The sequence below is a fragment of the Achroia grisella genome, unplaced genomic scaffold, assembly GCF_030625045.1.
Source record: "Achroia grisella isolate CSIRO2021 unplaced genomic scaffold, CSIRO_AGI_Agris_v1 utg1433, whole genome shotgun sequence".
NCBI lineage: Eukaryota > Metazoa > Arthropoda > Insecta > Lepidoptera > Pyralidae > Achroia > Achroia grisella.
This window is the reverse complement of record NW_026712632.1, coordinates 984,866-1,008,442: the sequence shown is the minus strand read 5'-3', so window position 1 is coordinate 1,008,442 and position 23,577 is coordinate 984,866. Positions and strand designations below refer to the sequence as shown.

Below are 23,577 nucleotides of genomic sequence, written 5' to 3'. Positions count from 1 at the left end.
CGGTAGTTAGTTACTTTTTTACACGAATGGCAACCCTCACATAGTCCTTGCTAAAAAAAGCAATACATTAATTGAAAAATGTTTACGTACTCATGGGGGAGGGGGTAAGAGTTTTGCTTACTTTTGCTGACAAGGGGGATGGGGGGTAAATAATTGTAATAAATCTGCTTACGTAATACTTTAACGGCCTTTAAAGTCTTAACTTATCAATTCTAAGTAGATAAGTTCTATTCACGTATATAACTGGACCTAAAGGGTATACCAAGCCTCAAGGTATACAATTAATGAAAATGAAACTGCACAATCTTCCTCAAAAAAATCGAGTGTAATATGTTTTTTTTATATTTATACAAATTGCGAAATTACAGGATTAATTTAGACTTTACATAAAACTTAAAACAAAGTCACAGCTGCCTGTCTGTACGTTTAGATCTTCTAAATTATACAGCTGGGTTTAATGTGTTTTAACAATAAATATCATTCAAGAGTAAGGTAGACAAAAACAGCCAAAAAAATGTTTGTATTGCACCCATTCGAAACCGGAACAGATCACTAATCATTACATAGTATAAAACAAAGTCGCTGTTGCTATCTCTCTGTCCCTATGTATGCTTAAAACTTAGAAACTACGCAACGGATTTATATATACATATAATATATGTACACCAGTGCGAAACCGGGACGAGTAGCCAGTAATATTATAAAGAGGTAAACACTGAGTTTGTATGTTAAGAGTAATCCTCGGGAGTACTGAACCACTTGGAATAATCTTTTTTTTTTGTTAGATCTCTTATTTACCTAGTATAGTAATGAAGCTGCTATAAAATGTTGCTAAAATGATCGGCTAGTAATAAATTCAATTCAAATACATATATATATATATATTTATGTCATATTTCCACTTTGTTTCTGGATGTTAGTTTCTTAGTTAGTCTACCTTTGACTTGGTATACCATTAACAACTATAAATATATTGTCAAAAAAATATGACTAAAAGATGAGTTCAGTCTGAAATATAATGTATAAATATTACAGAAATTAATTAAATAATGTGTTCCAAAAATGATCTACGATTCTAAGCTTATCTATATGCAATAACAGAATGAAATAGTGCTTAATACAGTATTATTGGCATGTAATACTAACATTCAAATACTATACTAATGATTTTCTAAAACATACTAGCATTGTTATATCAGATTGAAGTTGACTTTGCTTTTATAATGAGTACAAAATTTCATTATGAAAAAAAATATCATCTTGGTTTTAATAGTCAGTATAAATTTCAAAATATAGGCTTAAAATTGGCTATATAATATGATCATCACCGTGATGTTGATGATCTAATATGATATTTGTCAATAATGATAATTATAATATAGATATTTTGATCTGTGGCTATATCAAAAGTTGACATTAATTACTTTATTATTATATTGAGTACAAAATTTTCATTAAAACAATCGACTTGATTTTATAGTCAGTATAAATTTGAAAATATATGTGTTTAATTGGCTATAGTATATAGTATATTTGACAATAATTATAATTATAATTTAGGTATTTTGATCTGTGGCATTGAAATTAATGACTTTATTTTTATTGACTACAAATTGTCATTACGAAAATAAACATCTTGGTTTTATGGGCAGTATAAATATGGAAATATATGCATAACAATTTATATATAATATGATATTTGACTTTAGGTCATTATTCATTTAGTTATTTTGATCTGGGACTATATCAATGTTTAAAGTTAATGACTTTATTTTTATATTGACTACAAAATCTTCATTATATTAAAATCTACTTGGTTTTATAGTCTGAATAAAATCTTAATATATTTGTATAACAATTTATGTATAATGTGATATTTGACAATAATGATAATTATTATTTAGGTATTTTGATCTGGGACTATATCAATAGCTGAAGTTAGTGACTTTTTTATAGCGACTACAAAATTGTCATTACGAAAAATAAATCATGGTTTTATGGACAGTATAAATTTGAAAATATTTGCGTAACATTTTATACACAATATACATTTGACAATAATGATAATTATAATTTAGTTGTGTAGTTATATAAATGATATTTATATGTTTTAAATAATTTATGTTCTAAAAATTTTACATGGTTGCAACCATGTAAAAATTTTGACATGGTTTTATGGAAATATAATTATTTTCGATTCATACAGTTTTATGCTAAGAATAGAATATAAGTTTCATATTACTGACTTTATGTATAATTTTACGTTACTAGTTAGAACTTTGACAAAGTAGTATTTATATACTAACTAGGTTACTTTTTTTGTGTTAAGAATAGAATATAAGTTTTTATGACTAACTTTTTATGTATAATTTTACGTTACTAGTTAGAACTTTGACAAAGTAGTATTTATATACTAACTAGGTTACTTTTTTATGTTAAGAATAGAATATAAGTTTTATATGACTAACTTTTTATATATAATTTTACATGTTACTAATTAGAACTCTGACAAGATAGTATTTATACAACTAGGTTGCTCATGAATGATCAAAACAGGGTATTACAAATAATTGGAACTAACTTGACTTCAAATATATAGGTAAGACATTTCACTTACTTTATATACAATTTTTATATCATGTATACTATAGCCTCATGAGTAATGTGCCTTATAGTTTATTATTTTTATTTTATTCCTTGACAATTATGACAATAATAATCATATTTTTATATTACCATTTTTTTATTCTTTTGATTTGACGATTATTAAATTTATTCTATTGACAATTTTTATTTTTATGAATCTTGACCACATGTTAGTTATAAGATTTTATGTACAATTATGACTGTTTTGCGAAACTTTTTATTTTATACTTTATGGACCATGGGGAAGAACAATTTTAAATCATGTTTTCTATATGACGAATAGTTTCTATCACATTTAATCCGAACATTACCACAAAAATAAGACTTGTTTGATTGTAAATAGTTATAATAAACATACTTTTGTTGATATTTAATTATATCTCTAAAATTAATAAATAAATATTACCAATTTTAGAAATCATTTCATAGAATTGCATTTTAGAACTTTTATTCTTTATTTTTACTTATTATTTTGATAATGTTTTTGTTCTTTTTACTAGTAAATCTAAACAGAAAGTATATTAGAGGGATTGGTCTATTCTTTATGTACATACTAGAATACTACTAATACATGGAAATATGGACAAAGCCTACGGCTATAGTATTGCCTACATTCTTGTTACTGCATGACGTGTATAACAAAATAAAACTTAATTTTAATGTAATTGAGGTAAGATTAGGTAAAAGACGATTTCTTATATAGCTTGTAACTGTTTCTTCGAAATTAAATAGAATAACGCCATCTGTTGTGAAGCTTGAGCAAACGTCGAGTCAAGTTGTTAATTTTGATGATGTATGTTTTAAATAATATTTGTTCAGCTATTAATTCATTAACCTGTTAACCGAGCGGTACGTATTAATACGTCAAAACACTTGCGTATACGTAGGAGCTATGAATACCTACATTTTTTAAATTTATAATCTCAATGTAGGTACAACAAAGATTTTGTATATTCCCTTATTGCTTATAAATAAAGGAAAACATGTTTCATATTAAATCACTACATAGTATAAAATAAAGCCGCTGTCTATCCGTCCCTATGTATGCTTAAATCTTTAAAACTAGGCAACGGATTTTGAAGCGGTTTTTTTTAATAGGTTTATATATATGCATGTAGACCCGTGCGAAGTCTGGGCGAGTAGCTAGTATATATATATATGAAATTATATTGTTCTGTGACGTACTAGCACGTCTTAGTGAAAGTCAATGCCCGTTATATGTTGCGTAATTACTAAATTCCCAGTTAACAGGTTAATTTTATAGTTAGACGAAACACTAATGTTTGTGTCTATTTTAAAGATAATTCTACTTTCGTACGTTGTATTACACTCGAGATTCTGTATGAAATTGTAACGCTTCAATTAATAATATCAGTATGAAATAATTATAATGTGAATTAAAATTATGGTTGATTAGAAAGAAAGAAAATAATGTTTTAGTTTGATTATTTCTCGATTATTAATTATTCTAAATTTGTTGGATTACTTTAAATGTTTTGTACACTGAGTACTTTTTATATTGCATTTGTATTGCATAATTTGATATAATATATTGTGTTTATTCTTATGTTTTTTTTTTCATTTTATTTTGAATTATTTTATGTATGATAATGGAATGGTACAGCCGCTTGCGCTGGTGGGGCACCAGAAGAGGATGATAAGATGAACATGAGGTCAGGCCAGTTAGCCCATCGTGACAAATTCACCAAGAAATCACGACGTTTTTCTGGGGGAATCGCGTGGAAATCTACCTGACATATACATCGCTAGCAATAAGATCATCAGTAAACATTACTAATTTATTTAGTATCTACATTATTAGTGTCAGTTGTCAGGCTTACTTTTAATTGACGTTCATTAATAATACCCTTTACCGGATAGGCTAAATATATTTATGCCAGCTATATATTAAATTCAACGACAAATAAGTCTAATAATAATATCTCAGGACAATTCACACAGCGCCATCTAGACCCAAGTTAGTTAAAGCTTATGTTATGGGTACTAGATAACTGATACATATACATAGATATTTTTTTTGTAAATACATACACATTATACATATAAAACACCCAGACCGATACAAACAATCATACTCATGAATACAATTGTCTGTGCCGTGCGAGGAATCGAACCCGCGACCATCGGTTGTAAAGCGGTGTGCTAGACCGCTAGACCAATTATATAATTGAAGGAGTACTACGGCAGACGTTTTCTATTTTTAGGACTAGTCCATGGTCAAATCATCACAAGCTATTTTCATCTAGTGTAAACGCACGCACGTGCTATTTTCTTTTGTTTCTCTTGAAAATATCTATCCAATTTTTAGTATACAAAATATCCAAGTAATATCCCATTGTGATAAATCAAAATGGCGCCATACGATTGGCCCGTGGATAGCGAAAATTTACCTGTTATGAAAATAGTGACTCCTCGTAATGTGTTAATGTGTGGCATTTATGGAATGTGAGTAATTATTTATTTTACTTTACAGTTAGTTATTCAATCTATTTAATAGTTTCCTAATTTTTGATTTATTATTCTCAAGCTCTACAGAACCTGTACAATTTAAATTTAAATTATCGCGCTGGTCACGAGACACGTTTATAAAGCCTGATTATAGTCTGAGTATACAGAATATTAATAGTTACGTGAATACTGAAAAGTGAAACCATATTATATTAATCATATTTAGAACAACCATGTCTATATTAATATATACAATTATTGAGTAAATAATAACATTAATATTACTTTCTCCGTAGTCTTAAATAAAATAATCAGTCACAGTCTTCGTAAACTGGACACTTTAACAGTATGTCAATCGCATGAATGTAATGTCAGTATCACTTCAATCGCTCAGTTAACTATCATTCTCATCTTATTCTTACTGTCAATCTGTCTGTTTTCTATCTATAATTTTCATTTATAGTTCATTTTTACATTTCAAATTATATCAAATTCTCGGTTCATAAAATACATACATATTTGTTATGGCATAACAAAATTTTAATAAGTTAAAAAAAAATAGTTAAATATACAAAAGACATGAGTTCCAAAAGTGTCGCTTTGTCTAAAACCACGGTACAGAGTGAGAATGCGGGAAATACGAATGAAGATAGTACAAGTCCAGATTTTATTTACGGTGGTCCCTTTATAAAAGTGGACAAACCGGACCCTTTTTTTGATACTGCGACTCCCATAAACTTGCTTCTTCAAGGCACATTCAAGAAGTATGTAATATTTATTACTCTACAATTGATAATTAGTTCTTCAACTTGAATATGGTAACTAACTGATCTGACTGACTTCCTCGTCATACCATCACCTTCCACTAGTGTTCCGCTAGCATATACCTGCCTTTAAGGCAGATAGGAGCATTTTATATAATAAATAACTTGTCATAATTGACTATATGACCAGAAACCTATACCAAGTTTTCTGATCATCCTCCTTTATCAATAATTTTTATGTAGTGAAAAGATCGGGCTGATATTAGTATTATATAATTGATTTATATTTATATATATAATATGAATATCAATTTAAAGTTTACATGTGTATTTTCTTCCATGAATATTTAATTTTTTATATGTTACACCTAAGTAAAGATTTAATTGTGTCAAACATCCTTTGTTTTCAATAATAAAATATATTGATTTATTTGTATCAGTTATCTAGTACCCATAACACAAGTTTTAGCTAGGTTAACTTGGGTCTAGATGGCGCTGTGTGAATTGTCCTGAGATTATTATTTTATATATGTTTTATATATCTCCCTTTTTACGGGGGTTATTATTATTGTTGTTTTTTAACCTTCACCATTTAATTAGTTCATCATTTTTTGTCATTCATTCCCTGCTTGGTAGGTTACCTCACTGAATATTTTTTGCATAATAATTAGTGATAATTGTTATCAACACAGTACTTCTTATCATGTTTATTTACGACCAGCATTAAAAAAATAATATGGAAAACTTTATGACTTATTTACCTACTGTTCATCTGTGTCTATACCTAAAGTATATTGGTATTAGTAATCAGGTAGTAAAATTGCAGGATTGTTCAGGTAGTCCATTTTAAAAAAAGCTATTTATTTACTGTATTAATAGACTCATCTAATCTATGACTCCTTTCTATGTGACATAGACAGGAGGCTGTCAAAAGTTACATTTTCCCATTTTTGCAATATTTTTCTGCTCCATTGCTATTGCTAATAGTGTGATGTTATATAAACTTAATTTTCTAATGAGACATCCTACAATAAAATAATAATTCAATTAAACCAGTATTTCCTGAGACTAGCATTTTCAAAACAAACAAACTTTCTAATAATATAGATTAAATTTACCATCTTACCGTGCCCTGTCTGTGTTACCAGTATAGTCTATTATCTCTAGGACTTAATTTACATTTACACCTGTCAATCTACCCTCAGTGATTAAAAAACAGATTACAATGTCTAGTGCAACATATGTTTTTTTATAATAAAATTTGAGCACATTTTTCCATAATCTCACCTGATGTTATGTAATGATGTGGTCTAAGCTGTGATATGCAAGCTCAGACTGCCTATTCACACTTGACACTTGAAAGACCCAATATTGTAAAAGGCAAGAAAAATAGTTCCTCTGCACTCTATAAGAAATAATATTTATTACCATGTTATTATGGATTAAAATACGTTTAGATTTTAGAATCAGGTTTTTAATATGACAGCTTGTATTGAGGCTTACATAGAATTTAAGTACCGTACATATTTTACTTTTTTGATATAAACTTATATTGAGGGTGACAATGAAAGACACACACAATTATTGTTATATTGTTATACAGCACATGTTTAATACTATATTTCAATTTGTTTTCCAGGAGTTTTGCATATTATTCATTGAAGGAAAGACTGCCAATTATATTAACTAAAATTATAGACTACTTATCTAGAGAAGGTAGTAAAATTAAATCCACACATAAAGCTGTAAGTATTATATGATACTCATTTAATTTACATTCATTTATTACACACATCATAACATATAACAATGTTAAAGCTCACAACAGCATATAAATTGTTATATCATATAAATTGTATTAAATCTGCTCATAACACTTTAAGTATTAAATGATTTAATAAATTAATTAACTTAATTTATTACACAATATATAATGTTATTTATATAATTTAACTTAATTACAACACATATATAACTGTGATAAAGTTCGCAACAGTATATAAATTAAAAAATAAAATTAATATATTGATTTGATAATAAAAAAAAGCGCAATATTGTTTGTCTCTAAGAGATTGCTTTAAGGGATAAGTGTAGTAACTCCTTGATTGATTTTTATATTATTTTGGAATTTATTATCATATAATCTTGATCTATGTTTTTTACATTCTTTTTTTTCTTTTACATTATACAATAAGTCTTCCAGACTGCAAACAGATTTGTTTGTAACATTCTATTATATATTGCTGTCGTATTAGTCGTATTTTCTTTTATCTCCACATTTACCCTCATAAATCCTCAATACCTCTTACTCATCAGGTACATCAGATATCTCCGCTTCAAATGTAATGTTTGTAAAGATTTTTCTGTCTGCAATAATGAGTTATATTTTTAAAGCTAATATATATATCACATTATTTAGCAGGTATACATTTCTGTTTTCAGAATGACGAGGACATAAGGGGTTTCATACAATATATAACAAAGCTCAAGAATGACTTGGTCACCAACAAAAAGTACGACCTCCTCACGGTCGACACGCCGGAAGCCAACAGGTGGAACGAATGGATCAAGGAATCAGAGAGTCCCTACTACTTCACGAATACTTGGGTGTTCTCCGAATGTTATGTGTATAGGAGGCTGCGGGAAGGTTGTGAGTTGAGGTAAATATTTTTTTTAATGGATAATAATGGATTTTTCGACGCCGCCGAACGCCGACGAGGCACCAGTAGATGACCCTGTACAAAATGTGGAACGCGCTATTAAGTGTCTTATCTTTACATATAGAGCAAGAGCCCACGACGGCCAGACATACGTCTTATTAGTAAATGTTAAAGTTTTTGTATGTGTGTCCCCAACAAAGGTAAGAACGATCCTCAAACAGAAACTTGAATCGTGGTTGCTTTTGGTGGTAACAGGTGACAAAGGTGTAAAAATTTTCATATCAAATTAATTATTTTAAGAAACTAAATTTTTTTCATATACTGTTCGTAGCATTATTATAACTTGCGCTGCTCATTGCCAGACACTTAGTATGGTTCCAACCCCCGCCGGACTCTCAAATTATATTATTTTATAAACTTAATTTTAATAAAGCTGAAATTTATATATATTATTCAGAGTACATGCGAAGCTGAGGCAGGTCGCTAGTATATATATAAAACCTTCACAAAACAATGTAAGCTGTTAACAATTGTTTATTTTCTTTACAGCAAAAGTTTGCAAAACTTCGACCCGTTTGATGCTCAAAAGGAACAAGCACTAATGAGCAGCTTTGAGCCGAAGTGTGTGGTTGCAGACAAGTTAGTCACCATGCTGCCCACTGGCGATAAAGAGAAGAGGAAATCCGATTTCATCACATTATTAAAGGTACAAGGTTTTAGACATTTGACGACCTCAGTGGTCCCTCCCTAAAATATGGTCGAACGCAGTGATGGCTGGCTCATACGTCATACTCGTGAACGAGCGCTGCTTGTAGGGACTGGTCTGCGACTACGACTACGACTGTTTTAATCCTATTATGTACTTAATATTTGAAGGTAATAAACTAGTGCTAGTTGGTGGTTTGTATTTGTGCACGTTTCAAATTGGAAATGTAAAGTTCCAATGATTATTTAAAAGAGCAACACGCAAACTTCTTGCTCGTTCTTCTTGTGATGAGACAGCTTTCCGAATCAAAAGTGCTTAAATTAAGTTTGACTAAATACTTTATTGTATACTAAGCGATTAGCACTGATGGAGATATTTAGTAGTTATGCAACAGTAAATACAATTTTTTCTTGATTTCATCAGGCGCACGCAAGACATGACTGTTACTTAACAACGAGAACTCTAATTTCAAATGTGATCTGATAATCATACTCATAAATACAAATGTTTGTAACATGCAAGGAATGGAACCCGCGAGCATTGGAAGTTAAACGGCGTGCAAAACCACTAAACCATCGACTCCGTAATATAAGTTTTATCAATCTTGGATTTGGGTCCTATTTCGTTAATAAAGTTCCGCAATTGTAGTATTTCTCATATAAATATTTATCAAGTAGATAGATATTAATTTAATTTTTATTATGTACTATAATAAACCTATGTGTTATTCTTTTGCATAAAGCTATATTACTGTAAAGTTTCATCAAAATCCGCTCAGTAGTTTTTGCGTGAAAGAGTAACAAACATCTATACTTACAAACTTTCACGTTTATAATATTATTAAGATAAGATGGATATATTTTCCACAGCCTAATTCACGTAGATGTAGTATAATCATTTCTATTTCTCAGATTTGTCTATGGTCAAACAAATGCGACCTCTCGCTGTCTGTGGGCGAGCCGGTATCATTGTCGGGTGGAAATACAACAAAAAGTCAAACTGAAGTAGTTGCGCCTGTAATAGATCCGTTTCAAATGGTTATAGACCTAAAAGATAAGGTAAGGAAGTATTAATTGCTAAATCCATAATTTATCTCCTTTTTACTTATCTCATTTATTTGTGGTCGTCGTAATGTTTTTCTCTTCCATTCATCCCTGTTCGCAGTCATCCGTTATTTACTCCCTTTCTTATCATGTCATCTTTCACACAGTCCATCCATCTCTATTTCGGCATTCCTCTGCTCTTATAACCGTCCAAATTTTTAGAATATCCATATCAAATCGAATCATATAGAACCTTTTTTCTTACTAGCTTTGCCCGCGACTTCGTCCGCGTTGAATCACTATTCAATGTCAATGTCACTACATTCGATAGCTTTTTATTATACCCTCTTAAAGGTAAAGTTTTTACAAACTTCGAATGTCATATTTATTTATATTTAATCAACAGCATAAAAACAAGTTTCAAGCTTCTTGGTTTAAAAATGACGATAATTTCATACAACTTTTCATCCCCCCTTTCAACCCCTTACAACCCTTTTTCGCATTAAAGTAGCAAGTGTAATTTTATTTAAATTGGTTGAGTAGTTTTGGCGTGAAAGCGCGACAAACAGACAGACAGAGTAACTAACTGTCCTATTTATAATATTAGTAAGAATTTTAATGACTGCGAACAGAGATGAATGGAAGAGAAAAATATATTACGCCTACCCCAAATAAATGGGATAAGGAAGAAGCAGATGATGAGTAAGAATTTTAATCGATAAACAAGTAGGTGTAATATAAAGTAATTCTTCAAAATGATTTATCACACTTATTATCACTATTTCAGTTGCTGGCAGACGATTCAGCGAAAGTAGCGGATCAAGTTATAGCCAAGGCTGAGAACATGGCGAAAACCATTGAAGGGGTCAGTATTTTCTTTATTTTTTTCATCACCATATATTTTTTTATTTACAGTACAATCGATCGATTAAATAGAAAAAATTTTCAAAATTAGAATCTAGAATTGCCTCCTTTTATATAAGTCAATTAAATTAACCACGCCGTCTTAATCATTAAAAGGATATATAATATTTTTGTGTAAATTTAAAACTTTAAAGGAAAAAGTAATTTAAATACATTTTAAATATTTAAATGCTTGTCTACAAGACAGCTACCTACGTGGTATAAAAAAAAACTGAGCATACTCTCCTTCTATAGATATCATCTTTCACACAATCCATTCATCTTTATTTCAGTGGTCCTCTCTCTTTCTATCCACGTCCATGCTATATACTTTATTTGCATCTATTTCAGTCGGTCTCTCTCTCTCTTTCTAACCATCCGCGTTCATGTTATATACTATACTAGCTACTCGCCCCGGTTTCGCATGGGTGTACATGTATTATATATACAAATCTTCCTCTTGAATAACTCGTATCTATTAAAAAAAAACCGCTTCAAAATTCGTTGCGTAGTTTTAAAGATTTAAGCATAAATAGGGACGGACAGACAGCGACAGCGACTTTGTTTTATACTATGTAATGATTTAAGACTCGGTCCTCCATGTAATTACAGAATACAATATTCAAATACCAGTGCAGTTGCCACAGACTGGCAACACTGGCGGGGATGCCGTTGCAAAAAGAGGTGCACTGTAGTTCAGTCAGTAGTTAGATAGTAGATAGAGTAATGATTTTGTGACTCGTGAAAACAGCAATTTTATGAACGGCCTTGGTGGTCTATCGATTTAGCACACCACTTTACTTCTGAAGTAGCGGGTTCGATTCCTCGTACAGTGCAAACATTTTCATTAATATGATTGTTTGTAGGTCTTGGTGCTTTCTATAGTCAGTTTTTTAATCCCGGAGACTAGTGACAGGTGTAAATGTCAAATTTTCAAATAATGTTACCGCCTATAGCGGGGTAGTGCTGTACCTCCGATACCGATTTGTTTAATCGGAAAATTTTATTTTATCATGGTAGTTTTTGATGACGTTTCCACAGTAGATCCATTACTGTCATTGTAATATACAATGTAAAAATACATTTCTGTGGTTTTCCGTACATATAGAAATTGTTTATAGTATTAAACTAGAAACCAACAATTTTTTTCTGTTAGAAAGCTAAATATTTGTAATAGATGTATATTTTATAATATATAACAAAAAACCAAGGTCATTTGTTGTTATTTTAGTGAAAAATAAATCTATTAATCTAAAAAATATATCTATTATCTATACAAAGAATACTTATTAGAAAAACAAATTTTAGGCATTCCACAGAAATTTCTTGGCTTTGTAATCTCCGGTAAAGGTTCTTAAAAAAAAAAAAAAAAAATGTTTTTTATTTCTCTATGTTACTCTTATTAATATTTTCTTTTTTTTTTCTTTTTTGATAATTGCCACTTACCACTCAGTTAAAATTATATCAAATTATACTCTGAACTATTTACATTATTTTTATTATAAACACACCACACAGACAATCCAATAATATTGCTCTTTTTATTTTATATTTATTTTAATTATTATTTTCACGTACCCTCAAATGGGTTGAAGCTGAAAATCAGTGTTTTGTTCCCTGAACAATGTTCCACGCTGAGCATCGACCTTTTTGTATTGCTACAGATCACACATAAAACACAATTTTATAAATCTTATGTTGTATTATGTATTTTTATATTCTTATGAACATGTTATGTGTGTGACTAGTAACAAACAAATAAACGATATATCTATCTATCTAACTATCTATCTATCTATTTTGATACAAACCTATATTTATTAATGTAACTGTATCTTGTGACTTCGTCTACACAAACTTTCATCTGTAACGTTATCCCAATCCAGATTATTGCCTTACTAATATTATAAATGTGCAAAAACTACTGAACCGATCATCATGAAATTATGTACACATGTTCTTGGAGGCATTAGAATGAACATAGGGTACTTTTTATTTAAAAAAAAAACATTTTTTATAAAAAAAAAACAAAAAATCAAAATATCAACATTTTACTACTTCAGCGCCGTCTAGCAGCCAGTAATGAAGTTACTTATTGTAATGATCTCCAATACTTATTTGTCGGTTTCAATGCGAGCGAAACCGCGAGTAAAAGCTAATCTTATATAAATAATTCAAATAGAATGTTATTTATTCAATTAGAGTGAGCTCATGATGGATCAGTAATTCATATAGAAATGATTCAAATTCTGAATCCTATTATCATAACATTTCCAGCCGCCGCCACAACCATCCAGCAAGAAGGGTTCACCCACTGGCAGCACGAGAGGTTCCCCCGTCCCTTCTCCAGCAGAACTTGAGGATGGCGTGGAACAACCGAAAGTACCCTGCCCTGCCAAGATGACTGTACCTCAAGCCGCAATATTTGGTAAGACAATACACTAATGGTTATTACAAATTAGCTACCCCCTCGACCTTACGACCTTGATACGAAATTAGACCTCGGCCTCAGCCGAGGTTCGAACCCCTAGCGGTGCTGTCAGACTGGCGTCGCATCTAAAAAAAATATCTAAGTATTAATATCAGTTGTCTAGTACCTATAACACAAGCTCTGTTTATCCTGTGACTAGATGGCGCTGTGTTAATTCTCCAGGGTTATTTATTTATGATTAATTTGTTATATTAAGTGTTGTAGTAATAAGAAAAAAGACTTCGTAAAAGGGAGAAAATATATTAATAATAGAGAACTAACATATAGACAACAGAAAGAATGAATTGAAGTATCAAAAACAAGAATGTAATATAAAAGAACTACAAATTCAAATACAAATTTAGAATATAAAATACATATCTGATTAGCCAGTTACAACATTAAGTATATACGTTGTCCCCAGATATCGTATGCGATAATTCTGCCTACGAGTTGTACACAGACTTGTGTTTGGCGCATTTCCTAGTCTCCCAGAAAATTGTACAAAAGGTAAATAGTTTTATTAAAGAAAATCTTAATAAATCTTAATAATCTTAATAATAATTTCTTAATAGTTTTAAATGAACTACGCATATACACAGATGGCTTCAAAACACATAACGGTTCAGGAGCAGGAGCACACTCCCTTGACCTCAACATGAACTTATACATACCACTCGGCCCACACAGTTCGAATTTCCAATGTGAATGCGTTGCCCTGACTGAGGCAGCACGAACAGTGCAAAAGTTAGGTGTCAATAATTTCAACATAAAATTTATATCGGACAGTGCTGCCGTGCTAAAAGCACTACAGAACAGGAAATCAAACAACACATTAATAATCGAATGTCACAATATCATGGACAAAGTGGCAGAGCACAACGGTGTAACCATCCAGTGGATAAAAGGGCATAGTGGATCATATGGAAATGATGCCGCGGACGAATTGGCAAGAAGAGGATCAGGCATGACGGTAGCAGGCCCCCATCCGTTTCTGTCAATACCATTCTCACAATTTCGATCCTGGATTCGCCAAAGATCCACTGAGGTACAAAACAAAAGATGGAAACAAACCACCGATTGCAAACAATCAAAAGTGGCAATTCCTAGAACAAATCAAAGAATGACAAAACGCCTAATAAATCTGGACAGGCATAACATAAAAACAATGATAGGGACAATGACGGGCCACTGTCCCTTAAACAGACATTTGTACACAATAGGTGCTACAGACAGTCCTCTATGCCGGGGCTGCTTTGTAGCCGAGGAAACGGCCGCTCACGTAATCCTGGAGTGCGAAGCAGTGACCACACAGCGAAATCAAATCCTCGGAACGGTGAGGTCGCTCCGAAAAGCCTGCGAAGACACCAGGAGACTTCTGCGCTTCTGGGAGGAGCTTGGCTGGCTACATTAGTAGCCTGGCTCTACACGCACAACGGCCCGAATGAGAGGCCAATTGCGGAAAATGGAGTCCAACCTACACTACACTACACTAATAGTTTTAAATTGTAATGACTGCAAAACTATTATTTGCGTAAAATGTATAATTATATACCCTCAATTACGTTCAGATATATATAGGCGCTTATTCTCTCTCTTTCACATACTCATACAAACACACATGCACGCACGCACGCACGCATATACGCATGCGCGGATCAACTAGTGTGTAATATATTTCTTCCGCTAGTTATATATATAAACTGGCTGTACCCGCGACTTCGTCCGGTACTAGATATAAAAGTAGCCTAAGTTACTACTTATTACATCAGCTACCTGCCAAAAAAAGTCCCGTCAAAATCGGTCCAGCCATTTCAGAGATTAGCCGGAACAAACAGACAGACAGACAAAAATTGTAAAAAATGTTATTTCGGTGTATGTACCGTATTCATATTCATATGCATGTAGTAAAAACGGTTGTTTCAATATTACAAACAGATACTACAATTTCTTTTTTATATGTATATATACTTATGTATAGATTAAACCAGTTCACGACTTTAAATCTATAAACTGATCGTATATTCAGAGACATTTTAATTGTGACACTCATATATGTCACTCACAACATGGAGTATTGTCACAGTATGTCAAGAGTTTGATATCTTTGTTTTCAGGTCAGATTTCATGTGAAAAAAATACCCTGGTTCGTGTCGGACGTCACGCCTAGGGATTTCAAGTGAGTATAGAATGAACTTTATGGAATTGACAATACCAATTCACACAGCGCCATCTAGATCCAAATTAAACTAGCTAAAAGCTTGTATTATGGGAACTAGAAAAATATGATTTTTTTCGTAAATACATACATAGAAAACACCCAGACCGATAAAAACAATCCTACTCATGAATATAAATGTTTGTGCAGGGTATCGTATCCCCTCCCGTCGAAAGTAAAACTGTGTGCTCAACCGCTAGACTATAGAGAAAATAATAAGAAGGCAAATAATAATCTCTGTTTACCTCATGGTCGACTGGGAGAAAATGCCTTATGGTGTTAAGTCCGCCATTTGCACCTTTATATTTTGTACTAGCTGTTCCCGTGACTTCGTCCGCGTGGAATTTAACTTTATTTTTATAAAATAAAAGTAGCCTAAGTTACTCCTTATTACATTAGCTACCTACCAAAAAAAGTCCTGTAAAATCGACCCAGCCATTTCAAAGATTAACCGGAACAAACAGACCGACAGACAGACAAAAATTGTAAAAAATGTTATTTTGGTGTATGTACTGTATTTATATTCATATGCATGTAGTAAAAAACGGTTATTTCAATATTACAAACAGACACTCCAATTTTATTTATATGTATAGATGTATAGATTTGTGCATTAAAGTTTTAATACATAAATAAATAAAATAAAATAATGGAATGATGCATTAGTAGTAGTTGTTTTGCGTGTTTTTGTAACAAACAATTTCCGTCCATCCATCCATCCATACATCCATACAAAATTTCGCATTTATAATATTAGTAAAATGAATGTTTTGTTAGTTTTTTTTGTCACATATCCATATTATTATCTCTGCTATGTTATGAAAATAAGAAAAACGGTAGGGGAAAAATATCAATACAAAAAACTTGAAGTTCAGAAGCGGCTAAAATAATCTGCACGAATAAATTATTTTTGATTTTGATTTTGTATACCTATGCAATAAGATATTTAATATTTATTATTAATTAATATCTCTTTTCAGGTATTTAATACAACAATGCAAAAATGCTACTTACAAGAGAGAAGTGCCATCGCAGCCAAACCCAGGTAAATTGATGTAGCAAGTTTTTTATGTAATCAGAATAGCAACGAAGCTGACGGTCCACTAGATGGTAAATGGCAATTGGCGTCGCCAACATGATAATCTTGGTACCACTTATACATTGCTATTATAATAATAATTATATCTCAGGACAATTAAAACAGCGCCATATAGTTCTAAGCTAAATAGATCTTGTGTAATGGGTACTAGACAACTGATATAAATACATAGTTAAGTTTTTTTGCAAATAGATACGTAATCATTACATAGTATAAAACAAAGTCGCTGTCGCTGTCTGTCCGTCCCTATATATGCTTAAAACTACACAACGGATTTTGAAGCGGTGTTTTTAATAGATAGTGATTCTAGAGGAAGGTTTATATATATAATACATGTACACTCGTGCAAAGCCGGGCGAGTAGCTAGTTTATAAATATACGGTTTCGGCTAACTTATTGGCTAAGTAAAGCAGTGTGCTTTACTTCCGATGGTCTAGGGTTCGATAAAAAACACTCATACCGATACAACCAATGATACTTATGAATGTAGTATGTACTTGTACTGTGTGAGGAATTGAACCACTGACATTATGAAGTAAAGCAGTGTGCTAAACTGCTAGACCACCGAGTTCTGTTATTTTATCATTTAAAATGTTATGTTTTTCGTATTCCAGAGAGTGCTGAAGGTGCAGATGATTCTCCTCGAGTCGTTTCAGCAGACAACCTCCGGGCGGTCGCGCAACAGTGGCAACAGTACGTCAATGACGGCACCTTCCTCGTTCAGGTATAACAAGCAACTTAATATATATTCAAATTTAAAATATCTTTATTCATGTAGGTCTATTACAGACTCTTATGATATGTAAAATCTACCGACCGATCCGATCTACCTACTCTATATAAACTATCCACCAATTAGGTATATATAAAGGATAGCTGAAAAGTAATTTTATTTATTATATAATAACCTAAAAATTTGCAACTGGAGCCTTGAAAACAATAAGCAATAAAAACAAGTAAATGGTAATATTTACGTACGAACAAAATAAATGTTAATAATAAAAAGAAATTGAAACATATATAGAGATAAAAAAAATCTCAATGAAGAGATTCGCTTAATCACAAAATAGAAGTATGGCGATGCAATTGATAATACTGTTTAAAAAAAAAGTTAATAATAAAAAAAAAAAAACAAATAACCTAAAAATATTTCCATACCTGTATACTTCATTAGTTTGTTTTACAAAAACTTGTGATATCGTTTTTATATTTCCAATAATTGCCTCGTATTCATGTCTAACAATTTTGTCACTGTCTGTACCGTCCAGTTCGACTAACTACTTCAGTTGAGATCTGAAAAAAAATTATACTTCCTTTTATATATGTAAATTTTGTTACCTATCATTTTCTTTATTATCCCACTAGCTGTCCCCGTGTCTTCATCCATGTAAAATGACGATACTTACATATAAACTTTCATCCCCTTTCAACCTCATACAACCCTTTTTTTGCATTGTAAAGTAGCCTATGTCCTTTGCCAAAGTCTAGACTTTCTGTGTACCAAATTTCTTTTAAATCGGTTCAGTGGTTTCGGCGTGAAAGCGAGACAGACAGACAGACAGAGTTATTTTCGCATTTATAATATTAGTAAGTATTTATAATATTTGTGGTCGGCGTAATATGTTTTTCTCTTCCATTCATCCCTGTTAGCAGTTTCACAGTTTCATACAGTCCATCCGGACCGCAGCAGACATCTCGTTGTTTACTCCCTTTCTTACCATATCATCTTTCACACAGTCCATCCATCTCTTTTTTGGCACTTATAACCATCCACATTTATATGTAACACCCTAAAAAAAGAAACCTCTGTTATATATGTATATATAGAATTGTGTTATATAAATGATAAAAAGTTTTCAGGTAGTCCTAGCAGAAGACTTTACAGTCTACCTCTAGTCAAAATGATTTAATCAATGAATTCAATCCAAAACTCTATTTATTTATTCATAACAATAATTGGGAAAAATGGGGGAAAATGTTGGGGCACTTGATACGACACGAAACTAATTAACAACATTATAGAAGGAAAAATAGATGGAAAGAGAGGAAGGGGAAGACAGACACAGTTATATCAAGCAAGTTTTGGAGTCATCAACAGCTAAAGGGACTGACAGAAGATCGTGGAAGGTGGCGGACCCACCGACAAGAGCACAGCTCTTAAATTATGAATGAATGAATCATCATCTGCTTCTTCCTTATCCCATTTATTTGGGGTCGTCGTAATATGTTTTTTGCTTCCATTCCTCCCTGTTCGCAGTCATCGCGTTATTTACTTACCATATCATCTTTCACACAGTCCATCCATCTCTTTTTTGGCCTTCCTCTGCCCTTATAACCATCCACATTCATATGTAACATCTTACTTAAAATATTCTCTTCGTTCCTACGCATTACATGTCCATACCATGATAGAAATTATGAATGAATGAATGAACAATAATTATTCTGTCGAATTTCAAAGTACAAAATGAAGTAATCTAAAATAAAAATGTCAAAATAATAATAATAACATGAAAATCAATAATATATTTCCCTTTATATATTTTCTATGGTTTATTCAATATTTGTTTATGTTCTAGTGCGACGATTTCTGGACATCTCCGCATGTTTACAAAGACATGAAGAAATATGACTATAATGTGTACAGAAAGTTGCAATTCGCCGTCGCAGTATTGTTCAAGGGCGATTTGAACTACAGAAAGCTATTAGGAGAGAAGAACTGGAATCCTACCACTGGATTCGAAACGGCATTACAAGGTAACATTTTGTTATTGGAATGAACATAATACCTTTTACAATTTACACAGCACCATCTAGTCCCACGGTGTTAGCGGTATGTTTATGGGCTTTATTTATATGCCAGTTTTGGTTGTATAGAAGTAGTTTATTAAAATAATAGTAAATTTCGAACATATATAGTTATATAGAAGAGTTTAAGATAAGTAGTGATCAGAAGTACGATAGTTGAAAAAGTTTTTTTAAATAGTTTTTTCCCGCGCAAACGCAACGCGCCACAGATTCAAAATATACGGCGACGCGCAGCCGCAGTAGGACGATAAGCGCATTATGGCAGTATGCGCGATGTTAATACTATGAGTATTAACACACGTAAAGGTACTAGACAACTGATATATACACTTAGATTTTTTTTGTAAATCTAAATATATATAACTCAAAGGTGACTGACATAGTGATCTATCAACGCACAGCCCAAACCACTGGACGGATCAGGGTGAAATTTGGCATGGAGGTAGATGTTATGATGTAGGCATCCGCTAAGAAAGGATTTTGATTAATTCCACCCCTAAGGGATAAATTAACGCTAGCGAAGCCGCGGGCAAAAGCTAGTACAAAATATACATAGAAAACACTCAGTACAAACAATCATACTCATGAATACAAATGTTTATACTGTTCAAGGATGGACGACCAAGATTTTAGAAATATAATTAAGGGTAGATAAAACTGTTTTTGACTCCTGAAACATACTGGAAAATTAATTATGACGTTATGGTTTCTTCAAAGTTTGGAGACCCCTAGTCTAGTGAGCTGTGTTATGGGTACTAGATAACTGGTATAAATACTTAATTAGTTTTGTAAATACATACATAATATATATAAGAAACACCTAGATGAATACAAAACAATCATATCAATGAATACAAATATTTATACTACGCGAGGTTGGACTAATTTCAAAAGATTATCTAATCTCTAGAAATATAGCTAGGGGGAAAAAAATTAAAATTGTTTTTGGTATAATATATACACAAGAAACATCCAGATGAATACAATACAATCATAGCAATGAATACAAATGTTTGTACTATGCGAGGACAATAAATATCGAGAAATATAGCTAAGGACACAACAATTTAATTTAATTTTAACTGTTTCAGTGAACACAATGTTTTTTTCTTCAAAAACTGAAACAGATGAATACATATTTATGTACATAAAATACCAGATTGTTTAAATCTTTTAAATGTCAAATAAAACACTCCTTTGCAAAAAAGCATATAAAATTGAAGAATTCGTTAACGATAATAATGTTTTTGTAGAAAAATTTTAAATACATAGCGATATTATCTGATTAACTAATATATTAAAAGATTTCTATGTTGATTGTTTTTACTTGTTACACTGTAATTATTTATATAAAAAAAACATCTATCAAAAAGAGCAACACACAAGTTTCTTGCTCATTCTTCTTGTGATGAATCTGCATTCCGAATGAATAGAATCAAAATATGACTATTCAAAAGTGCTTGTAATGAGTTTATTTGAATATTTGAATAAAGATTATTTCTATTTCTATTTCTATTTCTATGTGACCGCTTAGTCTAGTGAGCTTGTGTTATGGGTACTAGACAACTGATGCTTAAATCCAAATACTTAAATCCTTTTTTTTTTCCAAACAGATGAATACAAACATGATTGTTTAAATCATGAATGTTAGAATTCACATCATTATTGTAGAAATATTCCGATATTTTAAAAATATATTAAAAGAAGCTAGTTTTTAGTACTAATGGCTTCAAAGCTTCAGTCGTCCATCATAAGTAGTGCTTCTTACATGAATACAAATGTTTAATGTGATGTTATTGTATTCTTTCAGGTTTCATACCAGCGCCTGTCATAGCGCTGAGGACAGTGAAGGCAGACTTAATATGTGGACTACCCAAAGGGAAATATGAACAGCTGACGAAGGTCGATGAGAAGTGGATGCAGAGCGGAGACTATGGGTAATTCTTTGTTTTTTCTAGCTAAGCAGAGCTTGTGTTGTATGTGTATTAGACAACTGATATAAATACATCGACAGATATTTTTGTTGTAAATACATACAGAGTACACATAGAAAATAAACAGACGGATACAAGCAATCATCAAACGAGGATACAAATGTTTGTATAGTGCGAGGACTCGAACCCGCAACCATCGAAAGTAAGGCGGTATGTTAAACTGCTAGAACACCGAGCCCTTCATCATCGTCAACTTGCATAGAGGATTAAGTTATTAATACACTGCCATATCTCACCCTTCAACCCAAATACTGTTTTCAAAGCAAGGTATTTAGTAAGCTGAAATACGAGGAATCGAACCTACGACCATCGGAACTAAGGCGGTGTGCTATATACCGCTAGACCACCGTATAATTATTTAATAGCTCCCGATATTGCGACGTTGCTACAAACGTCTCGGTTTTTATTATATACTATCTGTAAATGGGATTTCGTCCGCGTCGAAATTAACTTTATTTTTCTAAAATAAAAGAGTCCCCCAAAATCGGTGCAGCCATTTCAGAATTAGTCGGAACAAACAGACAGACAGACCAAATATTTAAAAAATGTTATCTTGGTGTATATACCATATTTATATTCATATGCCTGTAGTAAAAAACGGTTGTTTCAATATTACAAACACTCCAATTTTATTTATATGTATAGATAAAGATACAAATACTGTCTACTAAAAGAATATTCTCCAAATTATTAATATAATTATTAATTCCAGACTGATCCAGTTCTGTCCCAAATCTGAACCGCTGAAGGCGGACGAGAAGCCATGCCCGGACTACGGCGACTCATGCTTCGGGACTGTGTGTCCCACACACGCAGATCTATGATAGACGATTATTACTTCTAAACCAAATGGCCAACAGCACTTGTCTATGGTACTGTCCATAGACAAGAATAATACCGTATTTATGCCACTAAGAACCCGACTTTGATCGTAAAAAGTGTCCTATTTATATCGCTGTAATTATAAGAATGCGTTACTCCTTCTGGATGAAGTTTGCAGCAAGTAAATGAAGATATATATATATGTCTTATCCAATTAGATGTTATTTTGCAGAGGTACTCAACTAAAAATTAACTCCATCAAATGTTATTGAGACCTAAAAGAAACACCATCTTTCAAATAAAAGAAATAATTATTAGAACCGATTTTATTTATAGTTTTCTATTTGCAATGTAGAATTTTTTAAGATTAACCTATACATGTATAAAGAATGACAGACAAATTAACTACTGAATTAAAAAAAAGAAAGTTCTAAGTATGGCGTTTAACGTTCTTGTTCTGATGAGTCTGCTTTTCTGTGATAGAATATAAAATATTATATAATTAGTCAAAAGTGCTTGGTATTATGTTTATTTAAATAAATATTATTTCTATTTTTGTAACTTTTTCTACAAAGAAAAACTTCAGGACAATTCACACAGCGTCATCTAGTCCCAAGCTAAGCAGAGCTTGCACTATGTGTACTAGACAACTGATATAAATACTTACATACATTTTAAATACCTACATAACATATATATAGAAAACACCCAGACCGATACGAACAATCATACTCATGAATATAAAAATCTTTTCTTTTCTACCTGAATCGATTTTGATAATTATATTTTTATTAGAATGTTGGTGCCTCACGTGTGGTCTTATATAAATTTGATGAAGGTTTTTGAGTTATCCATAAAGAACTACCATTGTAGTAGCTTTTTTTCGTGTAAATACGGTATTATTTTGAAGTTCTTCGAAAAAGTTAGATAATACAATTATATCATATTTATAAGAAAAATCAAATGTACAACTAC

At 31.6% G+C, this 23,577-nt stretch overlaps 1 protein-coding gene across 1 annotated transcript; it reads left to right on the top strand.

Moving 5' to 3' along the window:
* The first annotated feature begins 5,535 nt into the window (after positions 1-5,535).
* LOC131855471 (damage-control phosphatase ARMT1-like) lies at positions 5,536-22,726 on the top strand. The gene is made up of 14 exons (XM_059206748.1): positions 5,536-5,879; positions 7,519-7,624; positions 8,322-8,539; positions 9,089-9,245; positions 10,157-10,303; positions 11,076-11,153; positions 13,469-13,619; positions 14,086-14,171; positions 15,779-15,840; positions 16,860-16,924; positions 17,593-17,702; positions 19,558-19,735; positions 21,597-21,723; positions 22,493-22,726. Exons 1-14 carry the CDS (start codon positions 5,695-5,697, stop codon positions 22,602-22,604), a joined length of 1,782 nt encoding a protein of 593 aa, XP_059062731.1. The 5' UTR covers positions 5,536-5,694; the 3' UTR covers positions 22,605-22,726.
* The last annotated feature ends 851 nt before the right edge of the window (positions 22,727-23,577 follow it).

Bases quoted from the DNA above. Each gene is read 5' to 3' on its own strand.
- LOC131855471 (XM_059206748.1), top strand. From the start codon at position 5,695: ATGAGTTCCAAAAGTGTCGCTTTGTCTAAAACCACGGTACAGAGTGAG. The intron at 8,540-9,088 runs GTAAATATTTTT...TTTTCTTTACAG, and splicing joins CGGGAAGGTTGTGAGTTGAG to CAAAAGTTTGCAAAACTTCG. The intron at 14,172-15,778 runs GTAAATAGTTTT...CTTTGTTTTCAG, and splicing joins CCCAGAAAATTGTACAAAAG to GTCAGATTTCATGTGAAAAA.